This window comes from Dermacentor albipictus, chromosome 1 (assembly GCF_038994185.2).
Source record: "Dermacentor albipictus isolate Rhodes 1998 colony chromosome 1, USDA_Dalb.pri_finalv2, whole genome shotgun sequence".
Taxonomy (NCBI): domain Eukaryota; kingdom Metazoa; phylum Arthropoda; class Arachnida; order Ixodida; family Ixodidae; genus Dermacentor; species Dermacentor albipictus.
The window spans coordinates 229,371,816-229,386,455 of record NC_091821.1 but is presented as its reverse complement, the minus strand read 5'-3'; the positions used below and the strand labels follow the sequence as shown (position 1 = coordinate 229,386,455).

Here is a 14,640-nt window from a genome sequence, read left to right as displayed (position 1 = left end):
AGTGTGGCATCTTTGGGTTTCATCCTAATACTGGAGATAAATAAATCTGGTGGTGCAATTCTTCAACCACTACAAAAAATTGGGTGGTACATTAATTTAGATATTTTTTCTAGCTGATCTGCATGCAAGCCTGGAAGCGCTTCAGGGCATTCGTAAGAAATTTTGCATTTCATACGTCAAGGAATTTCGAGCCTGCAAGTCATTCTCTACACTGTTTATGCATCATCTCGACATTGTTTATGTGACATGTTCAGACAGTAGCACCAAATTTCAATATATTGTTAGTAGTGTGAAACTGTGTGGTGCAGTGTAGACTTTTTCCAAAATGCAAGTGGTAGCAGATATTATGAAATGTGATGTGCACTAATTAGTAAACTAGAGAATATGCTATGTGTACCTTAAAGCTACAAATTAAAAATGATGTTAAGACACTAATTGTAATTACACATTTGAAGAACGTCTATAGTCGAGGCACGTTCATTCTTTTTCTTGAGCCAACACCACCAATATATGCTATGAAATACAGTGATGTTCCCACAGTGGTGTTTCCAAATGTATCTTGCAGTACATATTAGGGGACGTGTCTTGAAGCCAATGATAGTCCAGAAATCCAGTGCAGCACATGCTTTCACAGTGTACTAGAAAGGGGTGTGTGTTCAGGGAGGGCCAGTGGCTGAGGCTCCTTTTGTAAATGTCACCAGGTGGCGCCATCTCAGTGTGGGCGGTATGGAAGCCACCGTGTTTCCCCCGACCCGCTCTGAAACGATGGCTTCTTGCGCCAGTTGCGCTTGTAAATGTTTGTAGCTTTATTTTTTATTCAAGGTCCTCACATGCTCCGAGGTGGGGCATTGCGTGAGGGGGTCTAAGAAAGGCTAAACATATTGAAAAGTAGAGCGAGCCAACTCATTACATAAGAGTTGGCATTATGAAATCAAGTGTAATACAATAGTTAGCCGTAGAAGTCACAATTGTTGCTCATACATTGCTAGACTGCAGAAAATCAACAGCTGTGAAAATGGACATGCAATTCTTACAATTACCTGTCGCACATGAGAAAATTCATCGATGCAAACCTGCTCCCACCTCCCCCCGTCACTACCTCCCGGTCCTGTGGTGGTTGGAGCAACCAACTTGATTGGGGAGTGATCAAGTTCCTCAGGACCCTTCAATAAAGTTCTTGTAAATTGTCAATTGCTCCTTCATATGCAGATATCATTCAAGCAGTACATGGACATTCTGTAAAGAGACTAGTGACTTCATTTCTAAAAGTTCCAGGATCAACTCTATTGTAGATTGCAAAAGTAATTAACAAAATTATTATTTACCTAATTACTCAATCATTTAGGTAATATGAGCAATACAAACCAACAGCACAGTTTTAATTAGTTAAACAGTGAAACAACAATTCAACTAACTGAGCAATTACATGATTTACTCTATTACATAGCTAATTAGTAAATGACTACATTTCACTTGCATGAGTTATTTCAAAGCTGGATAATTAAAAGCAATTCCAATACCTTTTATTGCATTCATATTATATTGCAGTGACAACCACTGTGTATAATTTAAACTGAACCACCTCCGGAAAAAGCAAGCCTTCATTTTAAACGAATGCATTGTTGAATAAACTAAAAAAAATATTGCTACAATAAGCTGGACGTTCACACTAGCAGCGCACAACCAGCACAACTGACAACAGCACGAATGATCGACTGGAAACCCTATGCAAAGGATGTTGGCAGCAGCGCTACTGTCGCATGGGCTGGCATCCAAGTTCCAGACCTTCCCACACTTTCGACCTCCCGGCAATGCATGGATTGTACCACCCCTGGACACACTACCCCCTTTTAGTACACTGTAATGCTTTTTGTGAACTGAACTGCTTAATTGGTGCATATGGAATAGTTCATGACACTTGCCATTGAAGAAAGGGACACTTCTACCTCTCCAGCTCTGTTATCGAAAATCTCACCGAAATTGGCAGTAAGGCACAAGTACAACAGTACAGTAGAAATGTCAGCTATGCTTTCACTATGCACCATACTCCCCAAATATGCTTACTTTCAAAATAAAACAATAGGCTGTTATGTTTGGATTGTGTAGCTCAACAGTGTTATTGGTAGGAAAGAGGGACGACGTCGGTTAGTCAAGCATTTATTCTCGTCATTCATCCAACACTTTCACTTTGTTATGAAGATGAAGAAGCCTAACCCCGGAAAGGCAGCATATAAGAGGTCTTTGGCAAGCTATCCCATTGGCCAAGTTGCAACCTTGGCCACTATAACATAAAACTATTCCAATCTGTTTTTATTCCAAATTGGCCTTTAGCCCTCCATGATAGCTCAACATGGCTCGGGCTCTGCCCACATACATGCGATGCCCACCCATATGGGCTGGACCCGAACCATTCCGACTTATCGGGGAGGGCTAATGGCTGATTTGGAATAAAAACAGATTGGAATAGCTTTGCGTTACAGGATCCCTTGTCACGATTGCATTATGAAAGCCATTGATAAAGCATGTAATGGGATCAACATTTGAGCTAGTTTATGACTATTTTTGACAACACTACTGCATTTGAAACAATAGTTGAGAAAGAGATAATTCATACACAACCCACAAGCTAATGCCAACTTCAGGACTCGCTGCACAGGGTGCCATCAGGCTTGTGCATGGTTTTTACATGATAACTTAAATGTCAGTCATTCAGGTGCCTGCTTGTGCATTACATATAAATGTTTGCTTGCAAACAAACTTCAGCCCCAAGTGTAACGGTGTGCCATCGTCTCACTTTTCTGTGCACGGATCAAGTCAAAGAGGACAGTGCCAAACTCCTGGATACCCAAACCATGGAAGATTGAGCTTGTCTTGTGAAAACTTTATAAAATTAAAAAAAAAAATGTCTTGCGTCATTCCACTTTAGTGGCTGAACCTAATTTTTCATGGTAAAATTTCATCTATAGGTAAGAATGCTGAAACAAAAATGTCTCGCGTAAGGAACATCGAAGTCATTGAGCGGGCAATGTAGTACAAATTTTGCACACATTTGCAAACTACTAGATGAAATAAATTGGGAACACCGCATTAAGATGGGGCACATTTCTATAGCTTTTATTCTCTTCAATACAGCACCTGATTCAGAGGCTTTATACAATACACATTCAACTAGCCTTTTGTTATGTACGAGGCCTGCCTCGGGAACACGTTAAGCCAATGCTAGCAATTGTACAAGCCCACGGGGCAACAGAACTATACAAAGCGAAACATTGCATTTCTTCAGCTTGGTGCTCAGGCCACAGTTATCTTACAAGTATGTAGTAGCTCTTCACACCGCATTTTGACCGTAAATCATTTGTCCGCTTCTTCAACTCCTGCTTGTGCCATGAGGTCCGTGATGTTCCTTTCCAAGTCATCTATGCGATGCCCCATTTCATCAAGTACACATATTAAGGAAAAGATGCTGTACACAGTGTCTTTAACATAAGTATTTTATCGCATCATCATGTCCAACTGTAGTAATTCACTCAATTCGCTGAATACTCTTGGAACATGTCAGAACTTGAACATGAGCTGAAAAAGGGATGGTTACCAAAGAAAAAAAAAAAATATGGGGTTTCACGTGCCAACGCCATGATCTTATTACGAGGCACACTGTAGTAGGGGACTCCAAATTAATTTTGACACCTGGGGTTCTTAAGGGGCACCAAATGCATGATACACAGGTGTTGTTGCATTTCACCCCCATCAATATGCGTCGTCCACAACCGGGATTTGATCCCACGGCTTTGTGCTTAGCAGTGCAATGTCATCGCCGCTAACCACTTAAGCTATGGCGGTTATTAATTTAGAATGCAATGGTTCAAGCATATACCAGGCATTTCTTTTTATGCAGAACACTTAGAACAAAAAATTATTTAAGCCTCTGCCATTCTCGCTGATGGGACATGTGGCTAGGTGTACATTAGCAGCAAGAAAAACTTCAATGATTTTAATAATCAACTAAAATATGTTACCTAACTGTTTAATTCCTAACTTTAGGACACATTTTGTAATTGCAAAATGAAGCTGAGGAGTAACAAACTCATGTCTGCTTAGCAGAAATCCTAAAGATGGCACCACTTTCGAGATAACCTTAAATTGTGCTATGAAATACATTTTCACTCCAGTTAAGTTACCCAAAAGCGTGCCTCAAACAGTTTCGGACAATCTTAACTGGAATGCTGAGGACTTACTTCTTTATATTTTGGCAATGGATATCTCTGAAGTAGTGCTAGTCATATGACTTCTGCAAGGCAGACATGACTTCACTGCTTGGCTTCAATTTTGCAACTGCAACATGTGCAATCAAGTTATCAATTTAAAGTTAATTAGCTTATTTTAGTGTGAAATTATCGTTAAAATTTTTCTTGCTGCTAATGTCCACCCAGTCACGTAGCCTATTTGCAAAAATGGCAGGAGCCCAGTTGTAATAAGATTTTCAATCAATCTTTCTTTATTTCAGACATAAATACAACGTAGTAGGTATGTCCACGAGGCGTGGCAAAAGGAAACACGTATGTTTCCTGACAGGGCCTTCGCCTCGTGAGTACACATCAGACAGCATTGGCACTAAATCAAATACAGTGTGCAATCATATAATACCAAATAAGTAGAACAAAACAGACATATTATAATATGTAGGGAACACAAGCAAATGTACACTTTACGTAAATTATAATGAGCTGAATAACACACAAATAGTAACAAGTTATACAAAGTAGTGCAATACGATTGTGTCACTATAAAAATATGAATAAAAAGGGATGAACGCACTACATGTGTGCACTACATACAACAATGAATTTCATTGCCTATTACACACAGGTCAAGCACCAAATAAAATCAGGTAGGATCGAGTATTTTTAACAATAGCAGTTTTGTTTTCCTTTTCTAATGCCTAATAGTTTTACTGTTGAGAGCGTGATCAATTATAGAAGGATGTCTGTTACAAAGGGATATTATTTGATTATGTATCGTTTGGGTACCATAGTTGGTCCGAGGTGTATGTCCAACTAAAATATTCGTGTGTAAATTATATACTACATCCCGCTTTAAATATTTTTCAAAGAAAAGTGTGTAGTCATTCTTGATTTGACAATAAACAAAAATTCCTAGGAAGTGTGTTCTGCATAGAAAGATACCTTGCATACCGAGATGATAATCAAAGAATTCCTTTACTCCTGGGGATGATCTAGCTGTCTGTTGTCATCGTAGTGTTTGGTAGCTGTGAAAAAAATTTTCAGTTGCAACTGATAAGCAGTCTAAACGATGGTTTGCAGCAAGTGATCAGCAGTGGTTGAACAAAGGAAGTCTTTGGAGCCAATGTTTGGACAAGGAGGTTCACAAGAACAAATCAGACGACCACTATTGATCGCTGGAGATAAGCAGGCATTTATTTGTGCAGATCAAGCTTTATCGCAATATTGCTGCAATAGACTAGTCTGATACTGGTAACTATCTTGTAATTCAATATATATAATCTCAAAATCTCGACTGCAAAAAGTCACTATCTAAAGGTATCCATACTTTGTGCGCAGCTGCGGTAACACCAAAACTTGACAGGACCGCAAGTTTGTAGTGAATTGAGCTTGATTCTTCACCACCCTTATCATCCACCGTTTACAGCAGGCTGCGATCTCATTGATAATGCAGGTGGAGTGTTGCTCTGACCTCTATCTAAGCACAAGAAGGTACACGTGACCTCCACGATATGCATGCTCATGTGTGCTTGGAGCATTGTCAGTATGCTTATTCGCCGTGCTCTGCGTTTCTACGCTTGTTGACCTGTGCACTAGGTTAGCCGAAACAAGAAAAGTCATTTCTTAACGAGGGATCTCCAATGCCTTTTCCAATACAGTTTCTTATCGCGCTTTGTCGGTGGTCACAACAACGTACTGAAAGCATTATCAATGGGATAAGCCAGCCAAGAACGGTGGATGAAAGAGTGGCATATAATCTAGCGTAGGGCATGGCTACAAAATTGCGGCCCAGGGGCAGTATTCCCGGCCAATTATTCCTTTGGTAAACGTGCACCAGTGTTAACTTGGCTCTGTGCGAGGATTGCTGTTGCCCATAGACGCTCGACGTGGTCGCACATCTTGTAAAAGTGATTTACCGAAAATATCGCTCCTGGTATAGCGAGCTCTTGCGAGAAATTTAGCGAACACTGGCACCTATATCGAAAGGCTGTGTGCCGTCTATGTGCAGCCAGGGACTTATATTTTCTTGAATTCGCTTATCTTTAAATTTTTCTTGGTTTTTACAGCTTCAAGTTAATGGGGTTTTACTGTACTTTGCTGGTGCTTCCAAATGTTCCAAGGGTGGCCTTGGTTAAACGTAAAAACACTTGAACATCAGCTCACAGGGACAGCAAAAATATGTTGCAGTTTCACCCGCAATGCAAAGAAGAGACACAACAGCTGGTGCAATATTATGTGCACTGAGTGTTGCACTGTTTTGTGTGGTATCAGTTGGAGTAAACATCTGCAGACATGCACGAGCCAATATCCTTTCAAGGAGAAGAAAACTTCAGTCTGATGCCTCTAGTTTCTAGTGCACCTTACCTCTAGTCCGAGTCATCATTTATGTAAGTGGCACTCCTTCGACGGTGGAGAACCAGAGATGCAGAACTCTTTCTTCCTCTTTCCTATCCTGCTCTTTGCTTCTTGCCACTGGCTTCGTTTAATACTTTCACCTCAGTGCTGGTCAATGGATAAGCTACAGAGTGTGGTGTCAGCCAATCATTCTTACAAGAGGCCAAGCACAGTACTCTTCAGGCACAGTTATCCTTTGCTGTAACATCAGTGTAGAGAGGTAGAATGTTTGACTAGCAATCTGTGGGGCCGAGTTCAAATCCCTAAGGGGCCCTGCAGCTTTCTTTTGTTACGAAATTCTGACAAAATACTGTGGCATTCCAGCTATCAAAACAATTATGGGAATGAACAGCTCCCTCTGAAAAGAATGCACCATAATAGAATTCCTGTTTTCTGTCAACAGAAGCACTCACAAAAGGGAGCAGACCACAGCAATTACAATCCACTTGCAGTTTTGATGTGCCCTGTTCAGACTTACACCTCAATATGACATTCATCTCTAGGGCTATGTGAATAGATTTTTTATTTTTTTTGATCAGACAACAAATCAAACGGTGATTGAACTGAACAAGCTACAATCAGAATATTTTAAAGTGAGACATTTTTAGCCTCTTCTCCCAACTTTTCTGTCTATTTCCAACTGCAATAGACTTGCTTTAAGCGCACTACATGTCCACATTGATGCCCAGTGAAAACTGTCGCTCAATTAAAAAAAAAAACATTTCCAATGGTAATGTGGTTCTTGCTGTGGCCACCACAGCAAGAACTGCCGGACTATTCTTTATTAAAGTTTCTTCTTCTTCTTCCAATGGTTGGTTTCGAGCCTGATTCTCTAGCAGAGAAGCCTGGTGCTCTAACCAGCCACAGAACCATTTATACTCTGTATGCACAAGATGTCAGACATTAAAATCAGAAAAAAAAACTGCACTGCATAACAAACTAAAAATGCCACAGATAAAATGGAAGTTGAGACATTGTAATTGGATCAAATTGTGCAGAAGTAATGCAAGAATGCCTTCAAGCATACATAAACACTTTCAGAAAGAAGCTTTGCAACAAGGATATATGAAGCAGCAATTTTAATTTGCCAACTATTTGGCATCACTAATGATGAAAGGGCAAATCACCTCAATAAATCTGGAAGTGAGCAGGAGGGTCTAAAATAATTGTTAGGAACAACTCAGCTTAGAATACTAATTCTACCAGTGCACAACAGGCCATGAGTCCTGTCGCAATAGTGAACCAGATGCAAAATTTTTCAATGAATGATATGTCAAATGTTGAATCTACCTGTTCAGAGGGCAGCTCCATACTTCCAACTGTTTTAAAGCAAATAGAAAACGAGTATTTCAGCCGACACTGGAGTCAAACTTTCATACTATGCTACAACTGCTAGGTGCATATTTTTCCTTTGTACTTCACACGACGAGCCACACACTGTGGTTCATGTAGCATTTATTTTATTTATTTATTCAGTACCTGCATCACCAATAAGGCTTTACAGCAGAGGGGATTTCATTCGAAATGCAAATGTTTATAGAAGGATATTTATATGCTCAAAGCGTGGTAAAGAGCATCAACAGATGTAAGTAGTACACCATCAGGCGGAAGAAGGTTTCAGGCGTGCACTACTTGGACAAAAAAGAAAAGAATACCACAAACTGTCACCTTTAAAAGCAAGTTCCTTGACTTTCAAAGGGTGATCCTTTCTTTTGGATATATACGAAGTCGGTTTCAAGTATTTCTCTCGACTAATGCCAGTATGGGAATTATATGTGCTATAAAAGACGATGAGCAAAACGAGAACAAGGTGAAAGCAGGAGCCAATGTTTCGACAAGTGGACTTGTATTCTTCAAGGCCTAGAAGACATGTCAGCTTGTCGAAACGTTGGCTCCTGTTTTCATTTGTTCTTGTTTTGCTCACCGTCTTGAATTTCCATCTCCCACCTTCCCTGTGTTTTCCCTGGATATGCTATAAAAGAATTTCAAATGCAGGTTTCTTCTGCGAGTCTTTAGGTCTGGCCATCGGGGAGTATGTTTAGCCTCTGTCATGCTGAATTTTCTGTCACAGTTTCGAAGGGCACATCTGGCAGCCCTGTTCTCTTTTTTTTCAAATTTGTTAATTAATTCTAAGGTTTAAGGGCCCCAACATACACATGCGTATTCGAGTATTGATCGTATGTGTGTGAAATAAACTGCTGTTTCAGACCATTGGGTAGGGGAATGAAATTCTGCCTAAAAAACCGAGAACAGATGCCACTTAATTCCTTAAATAATTCCTTAAATAATTTATGTGCCTAGTCCATCGCAAGTATCGAGGTGAAAAAACACCTAAATATTTCAATTCCTTTGCAGTAACTAAACTAGCCTCACGGATTCAATATGTGTGCTCTTGGTAGGTGCGCTTCCAAGTAAAGGTGACATGCATAGATTTGCTCACATTCAACGACATCTTCCAATGTGCACACTGTGTTGCCACAATGTCCCAATCATTCTGCAAAGCTGCATAATCACTATGATTGTTAATTACTGTATAAGATAGTCACTGGCAAACATCCGAAATGATGACGTGATATCTGTAACGTCATTAATCAACAGTGGGAATAAGAGTGGCCCCAGTACTGATCCCTGGGGTACCCTGGAAGTGACTGGGGCGTTCAATTGTGGAAAACATTCACGGTGTTCCACAACACAAAACTTTACGGTACGGCTGCACAACTCTAAACTAGTATGGACCAAAGTCAACTTCCTAGGGAGTTACAGGGGCCGCACTTTAGTGAGGAACGGTGCATGTTTTGCTTGCAGAAAGGTAGTTCATCTATGTTTGGTGTCATCGCACTTGTCGCTGTCTTCAGGATGCATTGTAATGTCACGTCGGTCAAAAAAGACAGAAGGCAACTCTTGTTCATGTAGGTCAAACAGAATGTCTGTTCACAGACCTAAGTGCTTCGAAAGAGAGACGCCAGTTTTATTACCGTCAGCCATGTTTCCGTATTAATCCTCGTCGAGGTTATTAAAGAACCAAAGGAAGGGCTGCTGCCCCATCATGTGCCAATTGGCTCCAGCGAAAAGAACACGTCAATGAGCTCTAGTTGCACTATATAGTCTTCTGGCATCCCCATGAAAGGGTCACAAAACACGTTCTCAAGATCAAATGACTTGAGACACTGTTGGAACTGTGCCAAAAGGTTACCAACTTGTTCTGAACATTCGGTCTTGCACCTTCTACTCCACGTGCATGAACTTTTCCATTCGATTTTCCAGGTATGAAACAGACAAAAAACATGCCTTTAACCATTTGAATGAGTCGGCAGTGGCTATGTCTACATCTAAATACTGATATTGCAAACCAGGCTATTAGCATGTCAAAAAATTGGCCCAACAAGCTTTGATGACTTTATTACAAGCTCCTTAACATGTGCCGATGAAAAGTGGCATGTTAATTACCCTAGTACAAATTCTTTAAAAAAGTTATTGATGCTTTAAAACTAGAAGTTTTATGGATAACTTATATTAGAATATTATGCTTTTAAATATATAACATTGATGAAAGCAAAAACATAATAGAAAACTGAAATACCACTAATGTAAAACAACTAAATATATTAAAACGCTAATTTGCAACCTACGCTGAGCTGGGTGATATTGAAACTTCGAAGTTTATTTCACCGAGCAGGACAAAGGCTACAAATTAGAGTAAGCTTTCGAATGGCACAATGTAGAAGCATAATTATTTTTGCAATAGGTAAAGAAGTGCTGGGTTACTTCAAAAATTAAAAAAGATTTTTTTGTATGAAAATTTGAAGAATGTCTTCATATTTTAATATGTTCGTCATGGGAATGCGTGATTACGTGTGATCACGCATGTGATTACGAGTGCTTGTTAGCATAGCTTTAATGTAGTACCTAAGCAGAGTTGATCAACCTGTGTCGCATAATTATAGATCCAACCAGCAGCTTGCAGTAGGACATCTGAATGCCCAGTCACCCAAGCTTGCAACATCATACCACATCTTACCTGTACTTCCAACAACTCAATCTAATACACAGGTCAGTCTTATGGCAGCCATCACTATCCAATGAGGTGAAAAATTATAGTTGAAGGAAACAAACACCTAAAGTCTTGTATAGCTCTCTTAGACATTCAACACAATGCAGCAGAGTTCACCCAATAACCAAAGGATATTCCTTGTAAGTATCTGATCCGACATCACTTGAAATTTGTCTTGCATCTGCTGAAGCAGGGTCTGCACCTAAAAAGCAAAATACTATGCTCAGTGCATTAGACTACACACACAGATGAAAAGTGAAGAACAGTAAACCTTCATTTTAATGAAGTCATAAGGAAGGCAACAAAGTCTACTTATGAGTGGTGTTCAAGGGTGGAGGGGCCTTAACACGGCCATGATAATGTAGTAATAACTTTTAAAAAGCATGCAAGCTTTTAAAATAGCCAGACAAATGCTTCTCATTTGCAATACAAAAGCATTTTTGTGTACACAAGAAAATGCAGACTGCCAAAATTTGCTGCCACCTACAATTCACAACAGTGTCCCTCAACTATTGCACACCTCATAAGGCTATTCTCCTTGCCATCACATCAAGAATGTGTCACACATGGTATGTTACCTAAAGGGAGAGGGGGAGCTTTTGAAATGGAAAACACCACACATATTTTAAAAATATCTGGCAAAAAAGAACAGAATTGCTTGAGGAAACCAATACTAAGTCATCGTAATACATCGTCGTCAAGCAATATCATTGAATGAAAGAGAAAAAAAGAAAACTAATGTTGTCAGAGGCACATGGTTATTATGCTACAGTAACAATTAATGCTTATTTATGTATTGTGATATGTTCAGGAACAGTAATAACCAAGAGCACTGGTGCTGCTATCTGCTGGCAGAAAGTAACCAAACATGCTACATGGCCAGCAGTAGCAGCGATGTGCTTTACCAGCTGATGGCGGCACCAGCGCCGTCAAAAAATTGGGTAAAATTGGGTAAAAAAAAAGGTAAAATTGAGAAGCTGCTGTCATCTGCACATCCTGCCAATGGATGTGCAGATGACAGCAGCTTCTCAATTTTACCAGACAAGCAGGCAAGTCCTGCTGCAAGCTGGTATACTTACAGAACAGACAGCAATACACTACCTCAATCTGGCAGCAGACATCAGCTAATTCTGTTCTGGCTTTCTAAATAGATCTGGCATTCTTAGGTTCGTAAATGCAGAGGCAAGATACTTGTACATAGTAGTGACTGTGAAGGGTGAAGACAATGTCTTGACACAGCATGGTACGCTTGAATTATTGTGACAGTTGAAGCAGTGCCCAAAGGAAGAGAATTATGTGGTGCTCTTTTGCTGGGGAGGTATTCTGTAAGTGCCCACCAAGTGGCCTGTGAATTTCAGCTTGCGCTGAATAGATAGAGCTTGAGAGCTGGCGGTAACGAATGGTGCCTGCCTACTGGCTTTGAGCTCTGCCTAATCAGTGCATTCTAAAATGGACAGTCCATTTAGTGGACACTTGCAGAATAACCCCCTGGTTATTCTGATATGATGCTCACAGGGCCCCTTACCCTTTTATTTAGGCATTCCCATTTAAAAGCACAAGCACCATATTACTTAAAATACACACTGCACCTGGCACTGTGCCTACCCAAATGCACTCCACACACATGTAACAGCACTAAAGAATCTAATACTAGTACTCTAAAACACACTAAAAGAGGCAGTTATCATATTTCATTTCATTCACTCTATGTACTAAGTGGAGTTTACTACCACTGTGCCTCGGACAGTCATGTTTAAGAGAAAGATGCTATTTAATGAATCTTGGAATGGTTTGCCTCAGTCATGTTTAACATTCACACAGGACTATGGTAAACTGACTACAGCAACTATATGAGTAAAACAACTATACCGTAACAACCATATAATATATAATTTAAAGATCCAAGCAAACTTGCACATACATTATGGCAGCAGCAATATAAAAATGGCAACCTACTTTATAGTCATGAACAGATGAAAAATATGAATGAACGTATTCACTGCCAAGGCTACAGATCCCTTTTGGCTGCACTATCTGCATGGTTCTGACCTGAGGTACAGTCAATGAAAACCACCTACAGTGCCTCCGGTCACTGAAATCATTAATGATATAACTCATGCCTCAAATCACTGGCTACCAACGTTTGCATATTTCTAAGTGGTGCACCACTGAAATTAGGCAGGGTTAACATTGACGCACTATACTTTGCTACGCTACGCACACTTTACTGTACACCTACATCTGCTTGCATTCTTCCCTGTCATTGTGCATGAGCACAATACTGCCAGAACAGGTTGTTTTGCACTCATCATGAATCAAACTTTTTCTTCGCCACCGCTGTCCATGACTATCTTTTAAACTACATTTTCAAACATGTTCTGGCATATGCAAGGCCGCAGCGGTGTAACTAAACACAATGCTTCCATGTCTTCGAAATTTGCTTATACCCATGGTGAAATGAATGTTTTTCAAGCTCTTCAAACATAACAAACAGCTAACATATCGTCAACGCATCTGTGCATAATTAATCCTGTAATTTGCAGAAAAGCTAAATGAGGAAACTTTGGCCAGGTGTACGGAGCAACCTAAACGAGCTGGCTGGTTCTCCTACTACGTGGTGCAGACGGACTGTTTTAGATTCATTATCGATACGAATGCAGCACACGAATGCCTGTAATGGTAGCTAAAAACAAGGTCGTCTTTTACTTTCACTGAGAGGCATGGAGTGATCGATAATATATGCGGTGTCTAAAATAAAAGCGAAGTTCGTTGGCCAGAAAAGTTTTTAGCACTTCCAGACTGGTGTAATGCAAACACTACTACATGGTCAATGTGTAGCTTTTCGCTGCCAGAATGCAAGCCAAAGAAGCAACAAAACGCCAAACATCAAACAAGGATGTGATGAATACGATAAATCACAACAAATGCACAAGCCCTGGGCTGAGGGCAATGGCATGCTTACGTATTGCGTCAGGTCTTGTATATTCTTAGGGTCCGGCGCATGGTCTGCTCCAGATGTAGATTTATTGAGATCAGACTTCGAATCTTGGTTTTTGCCAGAAGCGTAACCGGACTGCTCTGCCATCGCTGCATTAAAACAAGATCACATTAACTCCCATTATGCACGTAGCATAATGCAAGCTTTTCTTGTGACAAGGGCATCCACAACTACTCTGCCTGTTGGGTTAAGTTAGCGTAAAATGATCGGTTGGAAACTGCTTCGATACATTTCGAAAAAGAAGCGCTGCGTTCCACGAGATTTGCCAAATATTGAAGTGGATTACCTTGTACAGTGCGATGTACGAGTGCACTTCAGAGAGTGTTTCTATGTTGGCTTTGCGTTTTTCCTTAACAGCGCGCACAACAAGATCGTCGCCGAAGAGGGAAATCAGTTGAAGTTGGGCCGATTTTTAAAACTGATCAGGCATTCCAGGTGCAGCGGGTGCAGCGTCTAGAAGGCATAGCGCATCATAGCGTTTGACATCAGTCGCCGAGGAGGAGGCGGAGGTAGCGGAGGCACTGCCGCTAGTCGACGCATAAGCCGCGCAGAGTGCGATATGCTAGCCAAGTCAAGCCAACCAATTTAGGTTACAATCGTTTATTTCCTGCCATCATGGTTAAAATCAGAAGCACTAGTTTCTACCTAAATAATTCAGAAGCCGACTTGGGAATAATATGTTCTTTTCGGCAAGGAAGTTGAGCCGCGCCCCGCCCGGGCCTGTTTCGTTAAACTGAAGATGCTGTTCTACAAACATGACGGTCCTGACGTCACTGGTCGCTTCTTGCACCCGCAGTATACGAAAAGTATGGCCTTTGAGATAAGGCGCCGCTGACTCTATTGCGAAAATTATAATCTTGGAGGCCATGTAAAACCTCATGCACACGCAGCGATATATATATATACACGGAGGAAGGAAACTAAGGAGAGGCCCTACCCCCTCCGCGCGCTAGGAG

The 14,640-nt window shown here is 40.6% G+C and overlaps 1 protein-coding gene across 1 annotated transcript; it reads right to left on the bottom strand.

Annotated features, from left to right (window-relative positions):
• Nucleotides 1-2,144: 2,144 nt before the first annotated feature.
• LOC139054264 (heat shock factor-binding protein 1) lies at nucleotides 2,145-14,178 on the bottom strand. Its single transcript, XM_070531001.1, has 4 exons — nucleotides 13,971-14,178; nucleotides 13,649-13,773; nucleotides 10,822-10,888; nucleotides 2,145-3,440 (listed from the first exon to the last, which is right to left on the bottom strand). Exons 2-4 carry the CDS (start codon nucleotides 13,769-13,771, stop codon nucleotides 3,352-3,354), a joined length of 279 nt encoding a protein of 92 aa, XP_070387102.1. The 5' UTR covers nucleotides 13,772-13,773; nucleotides 13,971-14,178; the 3' UTR covers nucleotides 2,145-3,351.
• Between the last annotated feature and the right edge of the window lie 462 nt (nucleotides 14,179-14,640).

Excerpts from the sequence above, each read along its gene's own strand:
- LOC139054264 (XM_070531001.1), bottom strand. The coding sequence starts at position 13,771 with ATGGCAGAGCAGTCCGGTTACGCTTCTGGCAAAAACCAAGATTCGAAG. Across the intron at positions 10,889-13,648 it reads TACAAGACCTGACGCAATAC|GTGCAGACCCTGCTTCAGCA; the intron begins GTAAGCATGCCA and ends TTTGCTTTTTAG. Across the intron at positions 3,441-10,821 it reads GGATCAGATACTTACAAGGA|TTGATGAAATGGGGCATCGC; the intron begins ATATCCTTTGGT and ends TAATATGTGTAC.